Source organism: Mobula birostris, chromosome 9, assembly GCF_030028105.1.
Source record: "Mobula birostris isolate sMobBir1 chromosome 9, sMobBir1.hap1, whole genome shotgun sequence".
Classification (NCBI taxonomy): Eukaryota; Metazoa; Chordata; class Chondrichthyes; order Myliobatiformes; family Myliobatidae; genus Mobula; species Mobula birostris.
The window spans coordinates 156,565,223-156,590,369 of NC_092378.1; the positions used below are offsets into that span (position 1 = coordinate 156,565,223).

General features: G+C 52.4%; 1 protein-coding gene across 3 annotated transcripts in view; it reads right to left on the reverse strand.

The window, feature by feature from the left end:
- LOC140203251 (uncharacterized) overlaps window positions 1-17,660 on the reverse strand; it is a 37,290-nt gene extending 19,630 nt beyond the window's left edge. For 2 of the 3 annotated variants that reach the window (XR_011887333.1, XR_011887332.1), the window contains exons 1-9: window positions 17,145-17,660; window positions 16,764-16,862; window positions 13,857-13,933; window positions 9,196-9,883; window positions 7,355-7,408; window positions 6,859-6,937; window positions 5,937-6,057; window positions 3,696-3,797; window positions 2,034-2,289 (exon numbers count right to left, since the gene is read on the reverse strand). Coding sequence is in view for 1 of the 3 variants with exons in the window: in XM_072269267.1 (XP_072125368.1) it covers window positions 3,696-3,797; window positions 5,937-6,057; window positions 6,859-6,937; window positions 7,355-7,408; window positions 9,196-9,883; window positions 13,857-13,933; window positions 16,764-16,862; window positions 17,145-17,323 (1,399 nt within the window). In the remaining 2 variants the exon portion in view is untranslated. The remainder of the gene's footprint in view (window positions 1-2,033; window positions 2,290-3,695; window positions 3,798-5,936; window positions 6,058-6,858; window positions 6,938-7,354; window positions 7,409-9,195; window positions 9,884-13,856; window positions 13,934-16,763; window positions 16,863-17,144) is intronic. The other variant, XM_072269267.1, reaches the window with a different exon arrangement.
- Between the last annotated feature and the right edge of the window lie 7,487 nt (window positions 17,661-25,147).

Below are 25,147 nucleotides of genomic sequence, written 5' to 3' on the forward strand. Positions count from 1 at the left end.
GAGGACCAACGAGGTTGACAATGACATAGTCAAACAGCCGCTCACAGACCTCAAAGGATGCTGATGGCTCCTGGACACGATGTTCAACTTTTTGCCCACTGGCACAACTCACTGGCTGCAGTCCAATCGCGCAAGTCCTCTCTAAGGCCATGCCACATAAGCTTTAGTGCAACCAGTTTCTGTGAGGCCTTCCGGCCTGGATGTGAGAGGCCATATATAGAGTTAAAAACATTCCACATCCAGCTATGGGGTGAGGATGTCTGGTTGAGACATAGCATAAGAGAGAAACCCAGCTTCCCCAAACTTAATGTCAGCCAATCGCAGGCCCGTGACTTCTGTTCGGTAAATAGCTAAGTCGGCTGCTATGCCAGCTTAGTCAACCCCTATGTGTATGGCCTCAAGGGCTGGCCATGAGAGGAAATTGGTCACAGCATTATTTTTCCCCTTGATATGTTGTATATCAGTTGTGAAATCTGATATGTAGGCCAGGTGGTGGTGTTGCCCTGCAGGCCAAGGGTCTGATATTTTAGCCATCATGTGCACAAGGGGTTTGTGGTCAACAAACGCTGTGAAATGGTGACCCTCTAGAAGAAAATTAAAATGGCGGACAGGTCATGGTCAAACATGCTGTACTTCGTCTCAGGGGACGGAGGTGCCAGCTGAAGAAGATGAGTGGCTGCCACACGCCTCTGACCCACTGCTCGTGCACAGCACCCACGGCATTGTCTGAGGCACCATTAGTAATGACTACAGGTGCTTTGGGGAGCAGGTGTGCCAGGAGGGTCATGTTGGAAAGAGCTCGTTTGGTCATCAAATGTCCTGGTCTTGTCTGCTGACCAGCCTAGCACGTGATAGGGGTTATTTCCTTTAAGCGCACTATACAGGGAAGCACAAGTTCAGCAGCTTGTGGAATGATAGAAGTTCACCATACCTGTAGCTTTCTTTAGTAGTGTGGGGCAGTGGGAAATCCATAATAGCGACTGCTTTAGATGGGAGGGGTTTTGCAACTTCTGCCGAGATGTGATGGTTGAGAAAGTCAAGGGCTGACAACCCAACCTGGCACTTGGCAGGGTTAATGATCAACCCATGTTGGCTTAAGCATTCAAAAAGTGTGCGGAGATGAGACAAGACTTGGATGTACTGGCAACAAGTATGTCATCTAGGGAAACAAAAAGAAAATCTAGTTCTTTTAACACAGGGTCCATCAGCCATTGGAAGGTCTGTGCTGCATTTTTTAGTGCAAACAGCAAGCATAGAAACTCAGAGACCAAATGGGGTTATCACAGCTACTCTGGGAAGGTCCACCCAGCACACAGGCACCTGATGGCAGCCCCAACTAAATCAACTTTGGGAAATATTAACTTTGCAGCCAAACGTGCCGGAAAATCTTGGATGTGTAGGACCAGGAAATGATCGGCTGGGGGGGTGGTGGCCTCACTAAGGCATTGGTAATCACATGGGTGGCAACCATCATCGGACTTGGGGATTATATGGAGAGGTGAGGCCCAGGGGCTATGACCAGCATAAAATGCCAAGTCTTCCATGTTGGCAAACTCAGCCTTCGTGTTTGCCAGCTTTTCTGGGTCCAGTCTACGCACACAGGCATGGATTGGCGTGCCAGTGCAGAAATGTGGTGCTCCACTCCATTTTTTACGACTGTACTGGAGAATATGGGCTTGGTGAGGTTTAGGAAATTGCACAGCAGTTGAGTAAATTCACATACAGTGGTGCATACACTTGATAAGAGTCGTTGTGGGGAACTGACTGGGGAAGCAGGGTAATGACCCAAAGGCCTTGACCTGAACAAGCTGGCAGTTAAAATTGACGAATAGTCCTTGGGCACACAGGAAACCTGCTCCGAACAGAGGTCTAGCCACTTTAGTCAGGATGAAGTCCCACATGTAACGTTGCCCACTGAAACAGAGCATCACCCGCCGTGTCCTGTAAGTCAGAATCCTGCTACTGTTGGCGGCCTCCAGTGAGGTTTTGTCTCTCTTTGCCTCCTCAATAGGTGATGCTGGCAGCACACTCACCTGAGCACCCCTGTCACACAGGAAGCATTGCCCTGAAAGGGTGTCCGTAATGAACAGATGACCCTGGCAGCTGAAACCCATGGCGTTCAGATCTCTGATGTCCCAATGCGCTGGCACTGTCGAAGCTGCAAGGCCGTTGGCACTTCCTAGCGTTCACACCAAAGCAAATATGGTAAAAACACAGGCCCGGGCATCCGCGGCCTATGTTTTTCAGCCGCGGGCATCCTTATGTTGGGGGTCTTGCTGACCGGGCTTACTGAGGCAGTGAAAAGAAGAGGAATTATACACATCTGCCTGGCCAAATGCAGAAGCTCCCTATAGTCCTTCACAGGTACATTAGCAAGAGCTATGATCTTGAACTAAGAACTTGATCAGGCATTTGCCGCATGAAGAGCTATTTAAAAATAAAACAAGGATGGCAATTTCCCAGGAGAGAAAGCACATGGTCTATTAGCTCCGATGGCTTAGCACTGCTGAGGCTGGGCAAGAGAGCAACTGTTTGGCGTGCTCAGACTCCTTTATTCCAAAGGTCTGTAAAAGGTGATCTGGCCTTTCGAGCCTCCTCCACCATTCAATAAGATCATGACTGATCTGGCCATGGACTCATCTCCACCTATCTGCCTTTCCCCCATAACCTTTAATTTCCCTACTATGCAAAAATCTATCCAACCTTGTCTTAAATATATTTACTGAAGTAGCTTCCACTGTTTCATTGGGCAGAGATCAATTCTCCACAGACAGATCCCTGCTCGGGGCTGAGGTGATGAAATTTCCCATTAACGATGCAATGAATCATCAGAAACTTTGACAAGCTTCTACAGATGTGTGGTGGAGAGTATACTGACTGGTTGCATCACAACCTGGCGTGCCCTTGAACAGAAAACCCTACAAAAACTAGTGGATACATCGCAGCACGTCACGGGTAACGCCCTCCCCAACACTGAGCTCATCTACACGAAGCGCTGTTGCAAGAAAGCAGCATCCATCATCCCGGACCCCCACCAGCCTGCTCATTCTCTCTTCTTGCTCTTGCCATCAGGAAGGTGGTACAGGAGCCTCAGAACCCACACCACCAGGTTCAGGAACAGTTATTACCCCTCAACCATCAGTCTCTTGAACCAGTGGGGATAATTTCACTCCACTTCACTCGCCCCATCACTGAACAGTTCCCACTACATATGGACTCACTTTCAAAGACTTCTTCTCATATTCTCCATGTTTGTTATTTATTTATACAGTATATATTATTTTTTCTCTCTCTCTTTTTGTGTTTGCAGTTTGTTGTCTTTTGCACACTGGTCGTACATCTTGTTATGTGTGGATTGTCACTGATTCTATTGTGTTTCTTTATATTTACTGCAAATGCCTACAAGAAACTGAGTCTCATATATGTACATCGAAAATAAATTTACTGTGAATTTGAACTTTGAACTGACTAAGCATTCGGTGTGGTAAACGGGAGCTCATCCCTGGTGCCTGCGGAGATTGAATTCTCCACAGACAGATCAGAGATGATGAAATTTCACATGGCCAATGCAGAGAACACCCTTATCCGTGGCAGATGCACTTTCAGAATCTATACAATCAGTGAGCTTGCTCCACGTAGTCAGATGTGAAGCATCAAAGGCTTGTGGGCTATAAGGAGAAAATGCTGGCACTCACCATCTCTCAGCTGCTGAATGCAGTGAAGGAGGCTAGATAGAGTCTCCTGGCATCTGTCCAGTGCCTGCTCTCGCTCACGTTCCCGCTGACAACTGAGAGCATCTGTGAATAAAAACAATTCTTATTTACCCTGCATACTCACTGAGGAAGCCAGCCATGAGCACAACCTTGGAATGGAAGGTGGACTGAGGTCAGCCCCCACAGTTCCAATATGAGTGATCTTTTGATTTAATTTGCAGAGGTCTGGATTTAACTCCATTTCCTACATGAGAAAAAGTTCCTTCAAATAGCAATGGATGAGAAGGGTGGCATGACCACGCTGGGAGTAAACAACAATCACAACATGACACACAATACCTGTACTGGAGGACTACCATTAAACAATCTGGAAGGGATGAGAGAAACAGCTTGTCATACAGTTCAACCATCTGAACACGAGTGACATCAACTGTTCATTAGATCTCCAGCAGATGGAAGCTTAATACTGGCAGATAATCTCCAATCAAAACTTTCCAAAGACAGATTGTCAAAATAAGGCCTCATGAGCCAGTTGACCTTTCACAAATGGAATAAAATAATGTATAAATCAGACTGTCAACGGGAAGCAGGAACTGTCAGGGGCACTGCAGTAGCGTATTGATCAACACAACACTATTACACCTTGGAGCGTCGGAATTCAGAGTTCAATTCTGATACTGTATGCAAGGAGTTTGTATGCTCCCCCTGTGACTGCGTGGGTTTCCTCCGGGTGCTCTGGTTTCCTCCCAAAAGCGTACCAGTTAGTATGCTTGGTAATTGGTCATTGTAACTTGTCTCATGATTAGGCTAGAAGGGCCAGCCTGTTCTGCACTGTATGTCTAATCCTCTGAATGGTCTGGTCTGCTGGGCAAGTCTCTCAGTGTTGTGATCAGTAAAACATTACACACAGAAATTTGCTCCTCACTGCCACAGTAAGGAATTTGGTGTCACTCTACCAGAGATATTCCCCTTCGTTCCCCCCATTCTTCCCTACCTTCTCTGCTAATGAAAACGAATGTGTTTTTTCTCTGACTTTGTTCTGACGAAGGTGCACAGAGGTATAGAACACTACAACATAGAAACATGCCCTTCAGCCCATCTAGTCGACACCGAACCATTAATCTGCCTACTCCCATCAACCTGCACCCAGACCATACCCCTCCCATGCATGTATCTATCCAAATTTTTCTTACACTTTGAAATTGAACCCACACCCACCACTTGCTCTGGCAGCTCGTTCCACACTTTCACAACCCTCTGAGTGAAAAAATTCCCCCTCATGTTCCCCTTAAACATTTCACCTTTCAACCTTAACCCATATTAATCGATAGTTTGCATTTACCCTATCTATACCCCTCATAATTTTGTATACCTCTATCAAATCTCTCAATCTTCTATGTTCCAAGGAACAAAGTCTTAATCTTTCTCTAAAACTCAGGTTCTCCAGTCCTGGCAATATCTTTGTAAATTTTCTCTGTACTATTTCAATCTTATTTATGGTAGGTGACCAAAACTGCACACAAAATTCCAAGTTAGACGTCACCAACATCTTATACAATTTCAACGTAACATCCCAACTCCTACAATCAGTAAGGAAGGCCAATGTGCCAAAAGTTTTCTTTATGACCCTATCTACCTGTGACACCACTTTCAATGAATTATGGGCCTGTATTCCTGGATCTCTTTGTTCTACCACACTCCTCAGTGCCCTACCATTCACTGTATAAAACCTACCCTGGTTGGTCCTACTGAAGTGCAGCACCTTGCACATGTCTGCATTAAATTCCATCTGCTATTTTTCAGCCCATTTCACCAGCTGGTCCTGATCCTGTTGCAAGCTTCGGTAGTCTTTCTCACTGTCCACCACACATCCAATCTTGGTGTCATCCGCAAAGTTGCTGATCCGGTTTACCACATTACCGTCCAGATCATTAATATGAGCCCAGCATTGATTTCTGCAGTGCACCACTAGTCACAAGAATCCAGTCAGAGGCAAAAATCTATCACTGCTCTCTGGCTTCTCCCATGAAGCCAATGTCGAATCCAATTGACCACCTCATTCTGAATGCCAAATGGCTGAACCTTCTTGACTAACATCCCATGTGGGACTTTGTCAAAGACTTTGCTAAAGTCTTGGACCTGAAACGTCAGTTCTTTTCCTCCTTCTACTGGTGAGCATTTGCAGCATTGTTTGCTTTTAACGACAATCTGTAAAGAACGTACCGATGGAATTGAGCAGAGAGTCTGTGTACATATACTGGTTGATGCAACGGTACAGATCAGAGATGTGGTCTAATCGCTCTTCAATCTCCGCGTTACTCACAGACGGAAGCTGTGAATGGAACTGCACCATAAGCTGAGGGAAATAGCTGAAAAGGTTGAAATTGCTGCACCTTCCACCTTCACTTCAGCACAATCACAATTTTTGAACCAGGATTTACAATGGCAAAAGTAGCAGTGTTGATATGAAATACAATTCACTGAGAAGAGACTTAGAGGCACAGATTGAGTGGTCAGCCAAAGGCTTTTCCCAAGAGGGCATAATTTACAGGCACAGACTCAGTGCACAACCAGATACTTTTCCCAAATGATTCATACGTCGTCGTCGTCTGAACCCTTAGTGCCTAGGTGGCACATGGGGCCTCAAGTGACTCATATAAGAGGGCATAATTTTATAGTGACCGGAGAAGAACATAGGAAGGATGTCAGAAGTAACTGGGTTTTTTTGCACAGAGAGAATGCAACACACTGCCAGGGATGATGGTAGAGGCAGATACATTTTGGACATTGAAGAGACTCAGACAGATAACATGGAAGACAGAAAAGTGGAAGGCTATGTATGAGGGAAGAGTTAGATTGTTCTTGGAGTGAGTTAGAAGGCCAGTACAGCATTGTTGTGGGCCGAAGGGCCTGCACTGTACTCTTCTGTTTTACAGTGTAGCTGTGCCTGCGGATTGTGAAGAATCGATGGATTCAGTCTTCAAGAATTTAAAACGCATTTAAAAGGTTCATCGATAGGAAAGGTTTGAGAGGGATATAGGCTAAACACAGACAAATAGGACTAGACTAGTTAGGCCTCTCGGTCAGCATGGACGGTGAGGCGAAGGGCCTGTTTCTGAGTTGTGATTCTCTGGTGAAAGGATACGGCTGACTGGATCCTTTCCATGAAGTGGGTCCTCCCCTGAGTGGCAACGGCTTTGCTCTTGGATACTTTGTCCCACAAGCTGGAGAAAAAAAGAAATCGAACAACACCTGAAATAAAAGTCTACTCTGTGGTGTCAGATTCTCTTATAAAAGGAATTAGAGGAGGCTGGTGACAGTGACGTGATTGGGATAAAGGGAAGAGCTTCAGCCCAGAGAAGTGATCCTCTCCCTTCCTTTGCTCATCCATCTATTCACTCACTCACTAGCTAATGGCGCGGGTTGCAAAGTGAAATCCAGCTCTCTATAAAGAGACTATTATTACCAGGGAGGCAACACTGAGAGGGGCATACAACAGGGGAAGTATTTAACAGAGGCACACGGGTGGGAGGGTGGTTATATATTTGACATGGGCACACAAAAGGAGAAGTATTTGATAGTGGAATTAACAAACATTCCTGAAGACGCCAGGGGAGTACTGTTGCGGACAATGTGCTCACCGTGTGCTTCGGATGTGTTGCTTTCTCCATGTTGCAGGAAGCTGCAGTGAAGACCTGTGGAAGTTTAGGAATGCGTTACTTTTCCAATGGTTGTAGTGTAATCGTGCCAAAGGGAACAATCTATTAAATTTTCAAACTAGAAATGAAGCAAATGAGTGAAGCTCACCTCCTCAATTCCCATTGGAACAAAATCCCCCTCACGAGTGAAGCCCAACCCCCCAATTCCCATTGGAACAAAATCCCCCTCACGAGTGAAGCTCACCTCCCCAATTCCCATTGGAACAAAATCCCTGTCACGAGTGAAGCTCACCTCCCCAATTCCCATCGGAACAAAATCCCTGTCACGAGTGAAGCTCACCTCCCCAATTCCCATCGGAACAAAATCCCTGTCACGAGTGAAGGTCACCTCCCCAATTCCCATTGGAACAAAATCCCTGTCACGAGTGAAGCTCACCTCCCCAATTCCCATCGGAACAAAATCCCTGTCACGAGTGAAGCTCACCTCCCCAATTCCCATTGGAACAAAATCCCTGTCATGAGTGAAGCTCACCTCCCCAATTTCCATCCGAACAAAATCCCTGTCACGAGTGAAGGTCACCTCAATTCCCATCGGAACAAAATCCCTGTCACGAGTGAAGGTCACCTCAATTCCCATCGGAACAAAATCCCTGTCACGAGTGAAGGTCACCTCCCCAATTCCCATTGGAACAAAATCCCTGTCACGAGTGAAGGTCACCTCCCCAATTCCCATCAGAACAAAATCCCTGTCACGAGTGAAGGTCACCTCAATTCCCATCGGAACAAAATCCCTGTCACGAGTGAAGGTCACCTCCCCAATTCCCATTGGAACAAAATCCCTGTCACGAGTGAAGCTCACCTCCCCAATTCCCATTGGAACAAAATCCCTGTCACGAGTGAAGCTCACCTCCCCAATTCCCATCGGAACAAAATCCCCCTCACGAGTGAAGGTCACCTCAATTCCCATCGGAACAAAATCCCTGTCACGAGTGAAGGTCACCTCCCCAATTCCCATCGGAACAAAATCCCTGTCACGAGTGAAGGTCACCTCCCCAATTCCCATCGGAACAAAATCCCTGTCACGAGTGAAGCTCACCTCCCCAATTCCCATCGGAACAAAATCCCTGTCACGAGTGAAGCTCACCTCCCCAATTCCCATCGGAACAAAATCCCTGTCACGAGTGAAGCTCACCTCCCCAATTCCCATTGGAACAAAATCCCTGTCACGAGTGAAGCTCACCTCCCCAATTCCCATTGGAACAAAATCCCTGTCACGAGTGAAGCTCACCTCCCCAATTCCCATTGGAACAAAATCCCTGTCACGAGTGAAGGTCACCTCCCCAATTCCCATTGGAACAGAATCCCTCTCACGAGTGAAGCTCACCTCCCCAATTCCCATTGGAACAAAATACCCCTCACGAGTGAAGCTCACCTCCCGAATTCGCATTGGAACAAAATCCCTGTCACTTTTCCCTCTGTTCCCTCCATCACCTCCCAATCCTCTACACTCATTCCTATCCCTCGACTTCGACAGCCACTCAGCCCCTTGAGCCTGCTATCCCACATGACTGATCTTTTTGCTCAGCACCACTTTCAACAGTGACCTCACATACATTCATTCTCTTGGTATCTAAAACTACTGAGCTGCAAAGCTTCCCTACCTTCCATATGGAGAAATTTCTTCTCATCTCTGTCCCGAGAGCGTGTGCTCTTGTTCTCAACACCACATATGGGGCAGCCCAAAGTCTGCCTCTTCCCTGACAAGGTCCTGTGGAATTCTATGTTTCACTTGTACTTGTTAAGTGTAATTTAAAACTTCTTACCTGCTTGTGTGAAGTGTGATTAATGTGGGCATCTCCACAATAGAGGTGTCAGTCTGCAGCTTGTCCCCTTTGCAAACACTTGCCTTCGGTGGCTCTTCAGTTCTTTTCTCAGTTTGCTGCTTAACAAGAGGAAGTGGTGCAGTGGAACCGGCGTCTGGGTCTGCAGGGGTCTGTACGTGGCGTCCGAACGTCCTCAGGGTGGGGTTTACAGAAAGGTTTCTCTCTCCTGCCCTTTGAACTGGATGCTGTGTGGCCATGACTCCCTCTGCTCGTGGTCGTCTTTGCAAAGAGCACTGAGCAGCACGTCCTGCAGTGGACCACACCAACCTCCTCCTCCCTACCTGCTCGGTTTTGTATGGAGCTTTCAACGCAACAGCCACTGGTTTCCTGAAGGAGGCAGAATGAGCTGTAGTCCTCTTCCCACTGAGACCACTCCGTGAAGGTACCACCCGAGTACCCGCCTTGCCCTCCTTTACACTGGCAGCGCCGTGAGTAACACCTGGTGAATGGCTCCTGGCCTCCTTTGTTGAGCTTCTGTCCATCACCTGGGTGCTGCCCGCAGGACTGCCCACTCGCATCAGCTCTGCCTCCAGCATCCTACCGTGTGTCTGTCGTATTCGAAAGGCTTTAGCTAGGGCTTTATTCAACACTTCCAGCTCCTGCAGCTCACCACGACCACAGACCTGTCCTGTAACAGAACATGAAGGGAATGTGAGCTGAGTTCCACATCCAGGCTGTAACCCTGCTTAGATTTTACAGATTCAAATTCATCAGGTAGAGTAGACAGACAGTATCTTTTTCCTAGGGTTGAAATGCCTAATACCAGAGGGCATGCATTTAAGGTGAGAGGGGTAACTTCAAAGGAGATGTGATGGGCAAGCTTTCTTTACACAGACAAAGTGGGTATCTGGAATGCGCTGCCTCGGGTGGTGGTAGAGGCAGAAACCGAGTCGTTTAAGAAACGTTTAAACAGGCACATGAATGCGAGGATAAGGACATTGCGTAGGCAGAGGGATTTGATGACTGATTTATTTTGTTCGCAGAACATTGTGGGCCGAGGGGCTTGTTCCTGTGCTGTACCGTTCTACGGTCTATTTTATTTACCACATGTACAACCAAACATGCAGTGAAATGCATTGTTTACGTTAACAACCAACACTATCTGAGAATTTGCCCACGGGTTGGCCTCACATTCTGGCGCCAACATAGCATGCCCACAATCTGCAGTAGAACAACAATAGTGAAATAGGCTAAAATAGGCCTCTTTCCTCGCACCCACCCAGCCACACAGACAGACCACACAGTCCTCCAACCACAAGACATGCCACCTCTAGGCTTTCACTGGACTTGGAAACTCACAGACTTCAGCCTCCAGTTTTTTCAAAAGCATAAACACAAGAGATTTTACAGATGCTGGATATCCAGAGGATCACACACAGAATATGGAAGAACTCGTCAGGTCAGGCAGCATCTATGGAAACGAAGACAGTTGACATTTTGGGCCGAAAGCCAGAACAAGGTGGGGGAAGAAGGGGACAAGTACAGGCTAGAAGGTGACAGGTGAATCCAGACAGGTGGGGGATTGCATGCTGTGTCCTGTACATCCACAATAATATTGAAGGGAACGGAGGCTTGTTGTCCTCTGAAGCAAGTCTCTGCCCTTAAGGTTGATTTATACTTGTGCTTAGTAGCCGACACCGTAGACTACGCAAGTGGCCTATGCCGTTGTGAGCATTTATACTTGTGCGTTGGTGTGTTTGCGCCGCTCTGCAATTCACCGCCAAAACGCTAGTTGGCGGTGGTTTCTATGCCACTGTGTTGAGTTTCTTTGTGTTGAAACTCAACTCGAAGAAACTCAACTTCAAACAATGGCGACTGAAACTGAAGGAGGGTGAATTTTCTCTGCTTGTCCGGCCACTGAGAGACATGGAGGAGGAAATGCATTTTAAGTATTTTCAGATGTCCGCAGGTAGATTTGACGATTTGGTTCATTGTCTCCAACCATTTATTTTGCATCAGTGTACGCACAGTATACTCAGAGACTGGCAATCACATTCGAATTTTAACAGGCTGTAGCAGCTGGCTACAAACTGGCATCAAGCACAGGGTCCTCTATAATTTCGGAGGTCTGTAAAGCTTTATGGAAAGCATTGCAGCCAGAGTTCTTTCCCTGCCCTTCAGTCGCCCAATGGGAAGCTATTGCAGCGTAAGAGGAAATGCGATGCTACCAAGCAGACCAAACCAATCACAGTTGTTGTGGTCTGCGTCGCCGCAACGTATAGTTATATTTTTGGGGAGGCGCGCGTCAGGCTACGGCGTAGGGTATGGTGCAGAGTACGCGGCTACGCCATACCTACAGCGTAGTTTTGACACAGAAGTATAAATTGGCCTTTAGTCTGGAGGTTTGGTCTGGGGGCTTTTCTGTTACTGTGTAGTTTGGGAAATAACTGCAGGCAGACTAATCTATGCTTAAACACTTCCAGTGTGCAGGAGATCGGGGGTGGGGGGGGGGGGCTGAAGGGAGGGGGAGTGGTGATGATGCAGATAAACCCCTGTTCCCCAGAATCGATTTGACATCTGCTGACGTCCCCTAATCCTGACCTTGGGTGCTGTCTGTGTGGAGTTTGTAGATTCTCCCCGATGACTCTGCTTCTCCCACATCACAAAGATGTGCATGTCAGTGGGTTAACTGGCTGCTGTCAGTTAATTTGCGAGAATAAAACGTGGAATTTAATGTAAGATGAGTGTAAATGGGTGTTGACGGTCAGCATGGCTGCAGTGGGCCGAAGGGCCTGTGCCTCTAGCTGTAAATCAACACAACAGACAGCCACGGTGAGAGTGTCGGTGTGGAGAATGTTAACCGTTATCCCTTCCTGTGAGCATGGGGAATGAAGCCAGAGCAGAGGGAACCTCCAGCCTCGGTGAGAGTGTCGGCGTGGAGAATGTTAACCGTTGTCCCTTCCTGTGAGCGTGGGGAATGGACCCAGAGCAGAGGGAACCTCCAGCCTAGGTGAGAGTGTCGGCGTGGAGAATGTTAACCGTTGTCCCTTCCTGTGAGCGTGGGGAATGGACCCAGAGCAGAGGGAACCTCCAGCCTAGGTGAGAGTGTCGGCGTGGAGAATGTTAACCGTTGTCTCTTCCTGTGAGCGTGGGGAATGGACCCAGAGCAGAGGGAACCTCCAGCCACGGTGAGAGTGTCGGTGTGGAGAATGTTAACCGTTGTCTCTTCCTGTGAGCGTGGGGAATGGACCCAGAGCAGAGGGAACCTCCAGCCTCGGTGAGAGTGTCGGTGTGGAGAATGTTAACCGTTGTCCCTTCCTGTGAGCGTGGGGAATGGACCCAGAGCAGAGGGAACCTCCAGCCACGGTGAGAGTGTCGGTGTGGAGAATGTTAACCGTTGTCCCTTCCTGTGAGCGTGGGGAATGGACCCAGAGCAGAGGGAACCTCCAGCCACGGTGAGAGTGTCGGTGTGGAGAATGTTAACCGTTATCCCTTCCTGTGAGCGTGGGGAATATCCAGAGCAGAGGGAACCTCCAGCCACGGTGAGAGTGTCGGTGTGGAGAATGTTAACCGTTATCCCTTCCTGTGAGCGTGGGGAATGGACCCAGAGCAGAGGGAACCTCCAGCCACGGTGAGAGTGTCGGTGTGGAGAATGTTAACCGTTATCCCTTCCTGTGAGCGTGGGGAATGGACCCAGAGCAGAGGGAACCTCCAGCCTCGGTGAGAGATGTCGGTGTGGAGAATGTTAACCGTTGTCCCTTGCTGTGAGCGTGGGGAATGGACCCAGAGCAGAGGGAACCTCCAGCCTCGGTGAGAGTGTCGGTGTGGAGAATGTTAACCGTTGTCCCTTTCTGTGAGCGTGGGGAACAGACCCAGTGAGAGCAGAGGAAACCCTGGAGGCCATCCCACACACCCACCTACTCTGACCCATGACACAGGCATTTGGTCCAAAACAAGAATCAACTCCTTACAGCACAACATCTGTAAAATTATCAAGCTGATAGAAGTGCTTAACAATCAACCACAGATCAGTTTTCCAATGCAACAGGGGAGAGATTTAATAGGAACCCGAGGGGAACTTTTTCACCCAGAAGGTCAAAATCAGAATCAGGTTTACTATCACAGAACATGTTGTGAAATGTGTTGTTTTGCAGCAGCAGTACATTGCAACACACAATTAAAAACTACAAATTACACTGGGCTGGAAGGGCCCGTCACTGTGCCGTCCCTCTAACCACAGGCCCTTTGTGCTACTCTGAGATCACCTCCCAAGTAACGCTCCAGCTTTCTTTCATCCATGTGCCTATCCAAGAGTTTCTTAATGTCCCTTATGTACCTACCTCTGCCACCACCCCTGCAGCACGTTCATGCACCCACCACTCAGTGCCAGCGACCCCAGTTCAGTTGTCTGTTAGGAATTTGTACTTCCTCCCCGTGATCGTGCAGGTTTTCTCTGGGTGTTCCGGTTTCCTCCGACGTTCCAAACACATACTGGTAATGATTAGTAAGTTGTGGGTTTCCCTCCACACAGCCTCGGACTGTGTTGGTCATTGACACAAATGATGCATTTCATCGTTCATTTCAATACACGTGACAAATAAAGATAATCTTATTTTAATTTTATCTAAAAGATTAATCTTAAACACAAACTTCTGCCCCACCAGAGCTCTCTGAATGTTCCTCTGTCTTGTTGGTGGCAACTCCTTCCTCCTGGAGGATGTCTGCAGCATGGCCCTTCCTGGGAATAAACATGAAGAATCGCTCAGTGACAGGATGCCAATGTACTGGAACTCTGACAACACAGTTTGTGCCACAACACTGGCCAGTCCTTCCAGAGGACTACAATGTGTTGTTGAGGTGTTAGAAGACATTGGTCGGACCACACTTGGGAGTACTGTGAGCAGTTCTGTACTCCTTATTGAAGAAAAGATGTGCTGACATTGGAGAGGGTCCAGAGGAAGTTCAGGAGAATGATCCCAGGAATGAAAGGGTTAACATATGAGGATCCAATCACAAACAAGAGAAAATCTGCAGATGCTGGAAATCCGAGCAACACACACAAAATGCTGGAGGAACTCAGCAGGCCAGGCAGCATCTATGGAAAGAGTACAGTCGACGTTTTGGCCCATAACATTGACTGTACTTATTTCTTAAACACAGTGTGGCCTGCTGAGTTCCTCCAGCATTTTGTGCGTGTTGCAACATGAGGAGTGTTTGCTCTGGGCCGGTACTCACTGGAGTTTAGGTGAATGAGGTGAGATCTCATTGAAACCGATCAAACATTAAAAGGCCTCGATAGATGGATGTGGAGAGGATGTTTCCTGTAGTGGGAGAGTCTAGGACCAGAGGTCATCCGTTTAGAACAGAGATGAAGACCAATTTCTTTTGCCACATCATGATCAATCTGTGGAATTCATGCCACAGACAGCTGTGCAGGCCAAGTCAATGAGTATATTTAAACTGGATGTTGACAGGTTCTTGATTAGTCAGGGTGTTGAAGGTTACAGGAGAAGGCAGGAGAATGGGGTTGAGAGGGATAATCTATCAGCCATAATGGAATGGTGGAGCAGACTCGATGGGCTGAATAGCCTAATTCTGCTCCTCTATCTTGTGACTTTGCATTGGGACTTGTCATTGCATCTGGATTTCAGGGAGCAGTAGTCAGCTGTCAGTCACCTTGAGGGGAGGAGAGAGGGAGGGCAGAGTGGTGGAGGAGGGGGAAGGGGGGAGGGGGGAGGGGGGGAGGAGGGAGAGGGGGAGGAGGGAGAGGGGGAGGAGGGAGAGGGGAGAGGGGGGAGGAGGGAGAGGGGAGAGGGGGGAGGAGGGAGGGGAGAGGGGGGAGGAGGGAGGGGAGAGGGGGGAGGAGGGAGGAGGGAGGGGAGAGCGGGGAGGAGGGAGGGGAGAGGGGGGAGGAGGGAGGGGGGGAGGAGGGAGGAGGGAGGGGGGGGAGGAGGGAGGAGGGAGGGGAGAGGGGGGAGGGGGGAGAGGGAGGAGAGGGAGGGGGGAGGGGGGAGAGGGAGGAGAGGGAGGGGGGAGGGGGGAGAGGGAGGGGGGAGAGGGAGGGAGGGGGAGAGGGGAGAGGGGGAGAGGGGGAGAGGGGGAGAGGGGAAGGGGGGGAGGGGAGAGGGGGGAGGAGGGAGAGGGGAGAGGGGGGAGGAGGGAGAGGGGAGAGGGGGGAGGAGGGAGAGGGGGAGGAGGGAGGAGGGAGAGGGGGAGGAGGGAGGAGGGAGAGGGGGAGGAGGGGAGGGGGAGAGGGGGAGGAGGGGAGGGGGGAGAGGGGGAGGAGGGGAGGGGGGAGGGGGAGGGGGGAGGGGGGAGGGGGGGAGGGGGGAGAGGGGGGGAGGGGGGAGGGGGAGAGGGGGAGGGGGGAGGGGAGGGAGAAGGGGGGGAGGGGGAGGGGGGAGGGGAGAAGGGGGGGAGGGGGGAGGGGAGAAGGGGGGGAGGGGGGAGGGGAGAGGGGGGGAGAGGGGGGGAGAGGGGGGAGAGGGGGGAGAGGGGGGAGAGGGGGAGGAGGGGGGAGAGGGGGAGGAGGGAGGGGAGGGGGAGAGGGGGGAGGGGGGGAGAGGGGGGAGAGGGGGAGGGAGGGGGAGAGAGGGGGAGAGAGGGGGAGAGAGGGGGAGAGGGAGGGGGAGAGAGGGGGGGAGGGGGAGAGAGGGGGGGAGGGGGAGAGAGGGGGGGAGGGGGGGAGGGGAGGGGGAGGGGGGGAGGGGGGAGGGGGAGGGGGGGAGAGGGAGGGGAGGGGAGGGGGGAGAGGGAGGGGAGGGAGGGGAGGGAGGGGGAGAGGGAGGGGAGGGAGGGGGAGAGGGAGGGGAGGGAGGGAGGGGAGGGGAGGGGAGGGGGAGAGGGAGGGGAGGGGAGGGGAGGGGAGGGGGAGAGGGAGGGGAGGGGAGGGGAGAGGGAGGGGAGGGGAGAGGGAGGGGAGGGGGAGGGGGAGGGGAGGGGAGGGGAGGGGGGAGGGGGAGAGGGAGGGGAGGGGAGGGGGGAGGGGGGAGGGGGGAGGGGGGGAGGGGAGGGGGAGGGGGGAGGGGGGAGGGGAGGGGGAGGGGGGAGGGGGAGGGGGAGGGGGGAGGGGAGAGGGGGAGGGAAGAGGGAGAGGGGGAGAGGGGGAGAGGGGGAGAGGGGGGGAGGGGGGGAGAGGGGGAGAGGGGGAGAGGGGGGGAGGGGGGGAGGGGGGGGAGGGGGGGAGGGGGTGAGGGGGGAGAGGGGGGGAGAGGGGGGAGAGGGGGGCAGAGTGATGGGGAGAGGTGAGGTGGAGAGATCAGGGACAGAGATGGGGGTTTAGAGGATGTGCAGATGGAGGGAATGGGGAGAGGATGCGGGCTGGAGTGTAGAGGGTGAGGGGAGGGGTGAAGAGAGAGGGAAAGGAGCGAGGGGGTGAGGGAGAGGACGGGAGGAGTGGAGGGTGTTGACGGGGGTGCAGAAGATGGTTCGCCGTTCGGAGGGGAAGCGGAGGACAGAGAGGTGGGAGGAGGGTGTGTGTGGGGAGGAAGCTCCTGTGGTTACCGAACGACACGGGGGTTGGGTGCTCAGTAACGGACAGGGGGTGTGTTTGTACCGGAGACACTGACCCGGCTTGGACGGTCCCGCTCCGCCGTCCCCGGTCCTCCCGGAGCTGCCGCTCCTCGTCGCCGCATCGCTCCGACGCCTCGGTCAGCGCCCGGCTCAGCCTGTCAACCAGAGAGAGCGTCAGTGCGGGAGGCCGATGAGGGAGCTCGGACAGCGTTCCGGTGATTAATGAGGGAGCGCCGACAGGGAGAGTACAAGGGAGCGCTGGAGCGTTCGGGCGGGTGGGGGGATTAATGAGGGAGCGCCGACGGGGAGAGTACAGGGGAGCGCTGGAGCGTTCGGGCGGGTGGGGGGATTAATGAGGGAGCGCCGACGGGGAGAGTACAGGGGAGCGCTGGAGCGTTCGGGCGGGTGGGGGGATTAATGAGGGAGCGCCCCGTTACCTCAACGCGCTGCCAGCAGGCAACATGGCGGCACCGTATCCCGACGTGCAGCGCGACCGCTGTGGCCCCCGCGCGGTCATTTCTGGTATTGCAGCGAACCCCCGGGGGCCGTGGATCAGCCGGGGGTTCAGTTCGGGATCAGCTCTTCTCAATGATCCAGGTTCCCTGGCCCTCATCATCTTACTTTCACTGTGGATGTCCAGTCCCGTCCCCCAGCAGAAGCCCTCAAAGCTCTCCGTTTCTTTCTGGTCACCAGACCCAACCAGTTCCCCTTCAGAACCACTCTCCTCCGCCTGGCAGAACTTATCCTCACCCTTAATATTTCCTCCATTCGCTCCTCTTTACCTCCTTCAAACTAAAGGTGTAGCCAAGGGCACTCGCATGGGCCCGAGCTATGCCTGCCCTTTTGTCAGCTACGTGGAACAGTCTATGTTCCAAGCCTACGCTGCTCAGCCTTTTGGCGAGGATCAAGTGTAGTATCTGTTCTTATAGAAACATAGAAACATAGAAAATAGGTGCAGGAGTAGGCCAATTGGCCCTTTGAGTCTGCACCGCCATTCAGTATGAAGGTGGAGGAGACGATTTCTCTCTGGCGCAGGGGTGGATCCTAATGCTGATTGGCTCCCAATCTAACACCCCATACCAGCGACGACAGCGGTGAGGAAGATGGCGGCAGAGACCAGCACATCAGCTCGAGGTCCGGGAATCAGGAACACTGTCAGGTCGACAGCGCGAGACTGGAACGGGGGCACCGGCTTCACCCGAGAGACCTTCATCCGGAAGGTCTTGATGGAATGTTGTGGATTTACGCCCGAGGACGTGTACTGCATGCAGGATTTTGCCGGCTTCTTTAATATCACTTTCTGGCAGGCTGCAGGGTGGCAGAGGCTGCACCGGAACTTCCAGCTGAAGAGGAGCGAGGTGCTGCTGTCGCTGCTGAGAGCACAGCCCTTCTTTGCCACCGCCACCCAGCAGGAACGGACTGTCACGGTTCAGATGTTCAATCCATACGTGCCGGTGGTGGACGTCCTCACATTCCTCGCCCAGTATGTGGAGAGCGTAGGAACTTGTGAGGACGTAAAGAACGGCCTGCGGATCTGGACCAGCAAGCGGCAGGCCAAGGTGAAGCTGAGGCTGGACTCCAACGGCTGTGTCATCCACCCCCCTCGGTCTTCGCCATCAGAGGGAACTGAGGCTTCATGGTCTACGCGGGGCAACCCAGGGTGTGCCGAAACTGCAGCAAGGCGGGGCACATCGCAGCCCAGTGCAGGGCGGTGATGTGCAAGAACTGTAAAACAGAGGGCCACCTGACTAAAGAATGCACGCAGGCCAAGTCCCGCAACCTCTGCGGACTGGCTGGCCACCTGTTCAGGGCCTGCCTGAGACGTGGAGGCACCTACGCACAGGCGACCAGGGGAGGTGCTGGCACCGAAGGAGCCCCGGCAGGGTCGGACGTACCCACCACCTCTGCAGAGGAGGCACCCGACACAATGGAAGAGGACACCAGGGAGGAAGGTGCAAGCACCCCGAGGCCCAGCACCCCCTTATAGACCCTCCAGGACCCGCCACAAGACAAGGAGGAGTCCATGGAAGAGGGGAGAGCCGAGGGGGAAGGTGGCTGGAGCATCGTGGGCAAACGCAAAATGGCCCAAAAGGCTATGGCCAAACGACAGAGGGCAGAGAAACTAAAGGAAAGGGCAGTGAACCACACAGCCTCCGGTACCCTGTCCTCTTCAGAGGAGGAAGCAGCTGGGAGAGGCCAGCAGCCCCGGCGGAGGAGGCGGCTGGCAGAACACACGGAGAGGGGGAGAGAGAGTCGAGAAAGTCTGCTGGCCACCCCCCAAGTACAGGAGGTGGAGAGCAGCAGAGACCCCCAGCTCCGGGAATCTGGGAGCAGAGCCATGGCTGGCGCCCAGCAGCCCCGGAAGTCATAGTCATAGTCATACTTTATTGATCCCAGGGGAAATTGGTTTTCGTTACAGTTGCACCATAAATAATTAAGTAGTAATAAAACCATAAATAGTTAAACAGTAATATGTAAATTATGCCAGGAAATAAATCCAGGACCAGCCTATTGGCTCAGGGTGTCTGACCCTCTAGGGGAGGAGTTGTAAAGTTTGATGGCCACAAGCAGGAATGTCTTCCTATGATGCTCTGTGTTGCATCTCGGTGGAATGAGTCTCTGGCTGAATGTACTCCTGTGCCCAACCAGTACATTATGTAGTGGATAGGAGATATTGTCCAAGATGGCATGCAATTTGGACAGCATCCTCTTTTCAGACACCACCGTGAGTGAGTCCAGTTCCATCCCCACAACATCACTGGCCTTATGAATGAGTTTGTTGATCCTGTTGGTGTCTGCTACCCTCAGCCTGCTGCCCCAGCAGACAACAGCAAACATGATAGCACTGGCCACCACAGACTCGTAGACCATCCTCAGCATCGTCCGGCAGATGTAAAGGATCTCCATCTCCTCAGGAAATAGAGACGGCTCTGACCCTTCTTGTAGACAGCCTCAGTGTTCTTTGACCAGTCCAGTTTATTGTCAATTCGTATCCCCAGGTATTTGTAATCCTCCACCATGTCCACACTGACCCCCTGGATGGAAACAGGGGTCACCGGTACCTTAGCTCTCCTCAGGTCTACCACCAGCTCCTTAGTCTTTTTCACATTAAGCTGCAGATAATTCTGCTCACAGCATGTGACAAAGTTTCCTACCGTAGCCCTGTACTCAGCTTCATCTCCCTTGCTGATGCATCCAACTATGGCAGAGTCATCAGAAAGCTTCTGAAGATGACTAGACTCTGTGCGGTAGTTGAAGTCTGAGGTGTAAATGGTGAAGAGAAAGGGAGACAAGACAGTCCCCTGTGGAGCCCCAGTGCTGCTGATCACTCTGTCGGACACACAGTGTTGCAAGCACACGTACTGTGGTCTGCCAGTCAGGTAATCAAGTCAACAACCCCCCAGGCTCAGAACCAGAACTGCCACACCCAGAGGAGGATTACCTGCAGTCCCTGAGCCCACAGAAGGTGAAAGACTTCACAAAGGCGGTGGGCATGAAGGCTCAGGACTGCGAAGGTGAGGACAGCGAGCAGCTGAAATAAGGAACTTTAAAGGATGACAGACCTTAAACTGGCGAGCTTGAACGTGCGCAGTTTGAAGAGTACTGGCCGATGCGTCAGCGCGCTCCAGCACTTGGACACTGTAAAGGCCGATGTGACCTTCCTCCAGGAGTGCGGACTACCACACCTCCGTAACTACCAGAGGTGGTCATGGTGGTGGACCCAGGGTTTGTCTATGTGGTCGGGGGGCAACGATTGTCGCGCTTCTGACCTGGGGATTCTGCTGCGGGGAGGCAACTTCTCAATCACCCAAGTTAAAGAGGTGGTTGCGGGGCGCCTCCTGGTAGCAGCTGTCAAATACCGGGGCACTCCGCTCCGGCTGATCAACATGTACGCCTCCCCCGTGCGGAGCGAGCGGCTGGCCGTCTTCGAGCAGCTCCCACAGCTGCTGGTGACGTCCCAGCCGGTCGTTCTGGCCGGAGACTTCAACTGCACCATTGATGCGGCTGGAGGACCCGGCAGTGCCGACGGCAGGCTGGACAGTACCTCCAGACTCCTGAGGGAAACGGTGAAGACAGCCAAGCTGCGCGACGCCTTCGGCACCCCCACAGGTGGAGCACAGCCACAAGCCACCTGGACACGATCAGACGGCTCAGCCCGCTCCCGTATCGACTTCCTCTTCCTGTCTGAGTCCCTCACGGTCAGGTCCACCGACGTCACGCCGGTGTTCTTCTCTGACCACTGCCTTCTGCGAGCCACCTGTCTCTTGCGGGAGGACCAGAAGGCAGGCAGGGGGACTTGGAAGCTGAACGTAAAGCTGCTGACCCCAGAGAACATCGAGGAACTAGAGAGGGAGTACACAGGTTGGAGAACCTTGAAAGCCTTCTTTGATTCCCCGGTTCACTGATGGGAAGCCACCAAGGAGAACATCAAGAGGTTCTTCATCCGCAAGGGTATCCAGAAAGCAAGGCAGGAGCAGAGGGAACTGTGTTATCTCCAGACAGAGTTGCAGCAACTTCTCCTTCTGCAGTCGAAGGGGGTGGATGTCAGGGAGGAATTGCCAGAGGTGAAGGGCCAGCAAGCCCAGCACCTCGCCGCCGAATCCTCCAAGATCATCTTCTGATCAAGGGTCCAAACCGTGGAGCAGGACGAGACGTGCTCACGCTTCTTCTTCCAAAAGGTGCACAGGGGGAGCTCTGTGATCCACAACCTTAAGGAAGAGGACAGCTCAGTCGCGTGCTCGCAGACTGACATACTGAGGATCTGCAAGTTCTTTTATGCCGGTCTGTATGATGAAAAGGCTACAGAATTCACAGCCTTCCGCAACTTCCTGACGTCTATCACGCAGGTCTTAGACGACGGCAAGCCGGAGAGTCTGGATCAGCCACTGATCCTGGACGAGCTGATAGGCTCCATCCGTTCCTCTGAGTTGAGTAAGACTCCCGGAAGCGACGGCTTACCGGCTGAGTTGTACTCGGCTCTGAGGAACTGGACGGGCCCAGACCTGCTGAAAGTGTACAACGCTATGCTTCTGGCCGGCAGTATGTCTGAGTCCATGAGGAAGGGCATCATCACCCTCATCTACAAGCAGAAGGGGGAAAGGAAGACCATTAGAAATTGGAGGTCCATCTCTCTCCTGAATGTAGATTACAAGATCCTGTCCAAGGCTATCGCCAACAGGGTCAAGTCTGCTCTAGGACAGGTATTGGGGATCTGGTTCGGAGGGGCTGAGGCGTGCAACAAGAACTGGCAGGAGCGGACTGCCAAGGTGAAACAGAAACTGGGACTGTGGGGAGAGCGTTCCCTGTCGATAACGGGCAAGAACCTGGTCATCAGGTGTGAGGTGCTCTCAGGGCTGCTGTACTTGGCGCAGGTCTGGCCCGTTCCCCGTTCCTACAGCTCGGAAATCACCCAAGCCGTCTTCAGATTCGACTGGGGATCCAAGATGGAGCGGGTGAGACGGACCGTCATGCACAAGTCCCTGGACAACGGGGGCAAGAACGTCCCCAATGTCTCCCTGACCCTGATGGCCAGCTTCGTATGTGGCTGCATCAGGTTGTGTGTAGAGCCCAGGTATGTGGGCACCAAGTACCACTATGTGCCCAGGTTCTACCTGTCGCCCTGGCTACGAAGGATGGGTCTGGCCCCACTCCCGCGCAACGCCCCAGTCAGCTGGTCGTTGCCGGCATACCTGTCCTACGTAGCAAAGTTCTTCCAGGAGAACGCCTTTGACCACAGGGCCATCAGGCAGTGGTCGGCACGTAGTGTCCTGCAGGCACTGCAGGAGAAGGACGTGATGGACACAGTGGGGTGGTTCCCTGAGCAGACTGTCCAGTTCATCTGGCAAAATGCCTCATCGCCAGATCTCACCAACAGGCACCAAGACCTCGCCTGGCTGGCGGTGAGAGGGGCCCTCCCAGTCAGAGCCCTCCTGTACGCCCGGAATGTCGTCTCCGCACCCCACTGCCCACGGGAGGACTGCAGTGAGAAGGAGTCTGTGACCCACCTCTTTGCACACTGCCAGTTCGCAAAGAGGGTGTGGAGGAGGATGGACGGGCTAGTGTCACGTTTCATCCCCAGCAGCTGCGTAACAGAGGACTCTCTAATCTACGGGCTGTTCCCGGGGACGCACACGGAGACCAACATCCGGTGCTGCTGGCAGATCATCAACTCGGTGAAAGACGCTCTTTGGTCGGCCCGAAACTTGATGATCTATCAGCACATGGAGACGTCCGTGGGAGAATGCTGCCGACTGGCACATTCTTGGCTGCAGGAGTACGTGCTGAGGGACGCACTGAAACTTGGTGCAGCCACCGCAAGGGCCCGGTGGGGAAGGACCACAGTATAGGTTTTCTCCACCCGTGGGAGTGGGAGGGGTCGGTGGGCGGGGAGTAGACCCCTCAACAATGATATGCTAAGCTGAACTACTGGAGTGCCACGTGGGTGGCCAAAAGTATGGATATGTAGAGACGATAAGGGATACATATGTAAAAGATTGAGAGTCATTGAATGGTTTATTGTATATAATTTTATTTTTGAATAAAGTATATTTTGAAATAAAAAAAACACTTGTCCATCACCCACTTTCCCCCCACCACACCAACGACTGCATTGGTGCTGCTTCCTGCACCTATCAACTTCACCAACTTTGCCTCCAATTTCCACCCTGTCCTCAAAAGCCCCTGGTCCATTTCTGACACCTCCCTCCCCTTTCTCAACTTCACCGTCTCTATCTCTGGAGACAGCTTATCTCGTGATGTCTATTATAAACCCACGGACTCCCACAGCTACCTGGAGTACACCTCATCCCACCATGTTATTTGTAAAAACACCATCCCCTTCTCTCAATTCCTCTGTCTCCTCCGCATTTGCTTTCAGGATGAGGCTTTTCATTCTAGAATGAAGGAGATGTCCTCCTTTTTCAAAGAAAGGGGCTTCCCTTCCTTCACCATCAATGCTGTCCTCAACCTCATCTCTTCCATTTCACGCACGTCTGCTCTTACCCCCATCCTCCCACTACCCTACCAGGGATAGAGTTCCTCTTGTCCTCATCCGCCACCCACCAGCCTCCTTGTCCATCACGTAACTCTCTGCAACTTCCACCATCTCCAACTGGATCCCACCACCAAGCACATCTTTCCCTACTCCCTCCCCACTTTTTCTTTCCACAGGGATTGCTCCCTATACGACCCCCTTGTCCATTTATCCCTCCCCACTGATCTCCTTCCTGGCACTTATCCTTGCAAGCGGAACAAGTGCTACACCTGCCCCTATGCCTCCTCTCACTACCATTAAGGGCCCTAAACAGTCCTTCCAGGTGAGGCGACTTTACCTGTGAGTCTGTAGGGGTCATTTACTGTGTCCAGTATTCCCGGTGTGGCCTCCTCTTTATCAGTGAGACCTGACGTAGATTGGGAGACAGCTTCACCGAGCACCTATGCTCTGTCCACCAGAAGAAGTGGGACCTCCCAGTGGCCACCCATTTTAATTCCATCTCCCATTCCTAATGTCAATCCATGGCCCTTTTCCTTTCTGCCATGGCCTTCTGTCCTCCCCTATTAGCCAACCCCCTTCTCCAGCCCTGTATCTCTTTCACCAATCCACTTCCCAGCTCTTTACTTCATCCCTCCCTCTCCCGGTTTGACTTATCACCTGTGTTTCTCTCTGCCCTCCCCCCAGCTTTTAAATCTACTCCTCATCTTCTTTTCTCCAGTCCTGCTGAGAGGTCTCGGCCCGAAACGCCAACTGGACTCTTTTCCATAGATGCTGCCTGGCCTGCTGAGTTTCTCCAGCATTGTGCGTGTCGCTTCTGCAGACCCTCTCTTGTTTTGGACCGGGGGTGACTAGGGGCAGCCCAGGATAGTCAGTGGGGGGGGATCCTTCCCCCGGGAACAGGTGTTTCACCTGCTCTGGGTGGGGACCGATGATCACACCAGGTTGCAATCCCTACGGAAAGCAGACAGAGAGGGAGAGGAGGGGTGGGGGTCACGCTGCCTCTGTAGAAATAGAAAAGGTCAATACTCCGGATGCATTCTCAGACCCTTGCACCGGGGAGGCAACTCACTGACAGCTACAGTATCACCTGACTGTGCTCCATGACCCTTCAAAAAGTGACGCAGAAGCACTTCAGTCTAAGTGTTTGAGCATTGTTCTGGCTGACGCTGTGTAGCTGTGAGCAGAGACGGGTCCCCACCCCTCGGTAAAGCAGACTGTGTCTTTCCCATGAGTTGGCTGCAGAAGTGAGAGGTGTCAGTTAGCATGGTGGGCACAGTAAACCAGAGGTTTACAGGGACAGAGTAACCCGAAGGTGAGCGTTGTCATAAACAGGGCAGAGTCAGTCAGGTAATGGAAGCAGGCCAAGTCCCTCACCTCCTCCCTCGCCACCATTCAGGGCCCCAAATAATCCTTCCAGGTGAGGCAACACTTGAACTGTGAGTCTGT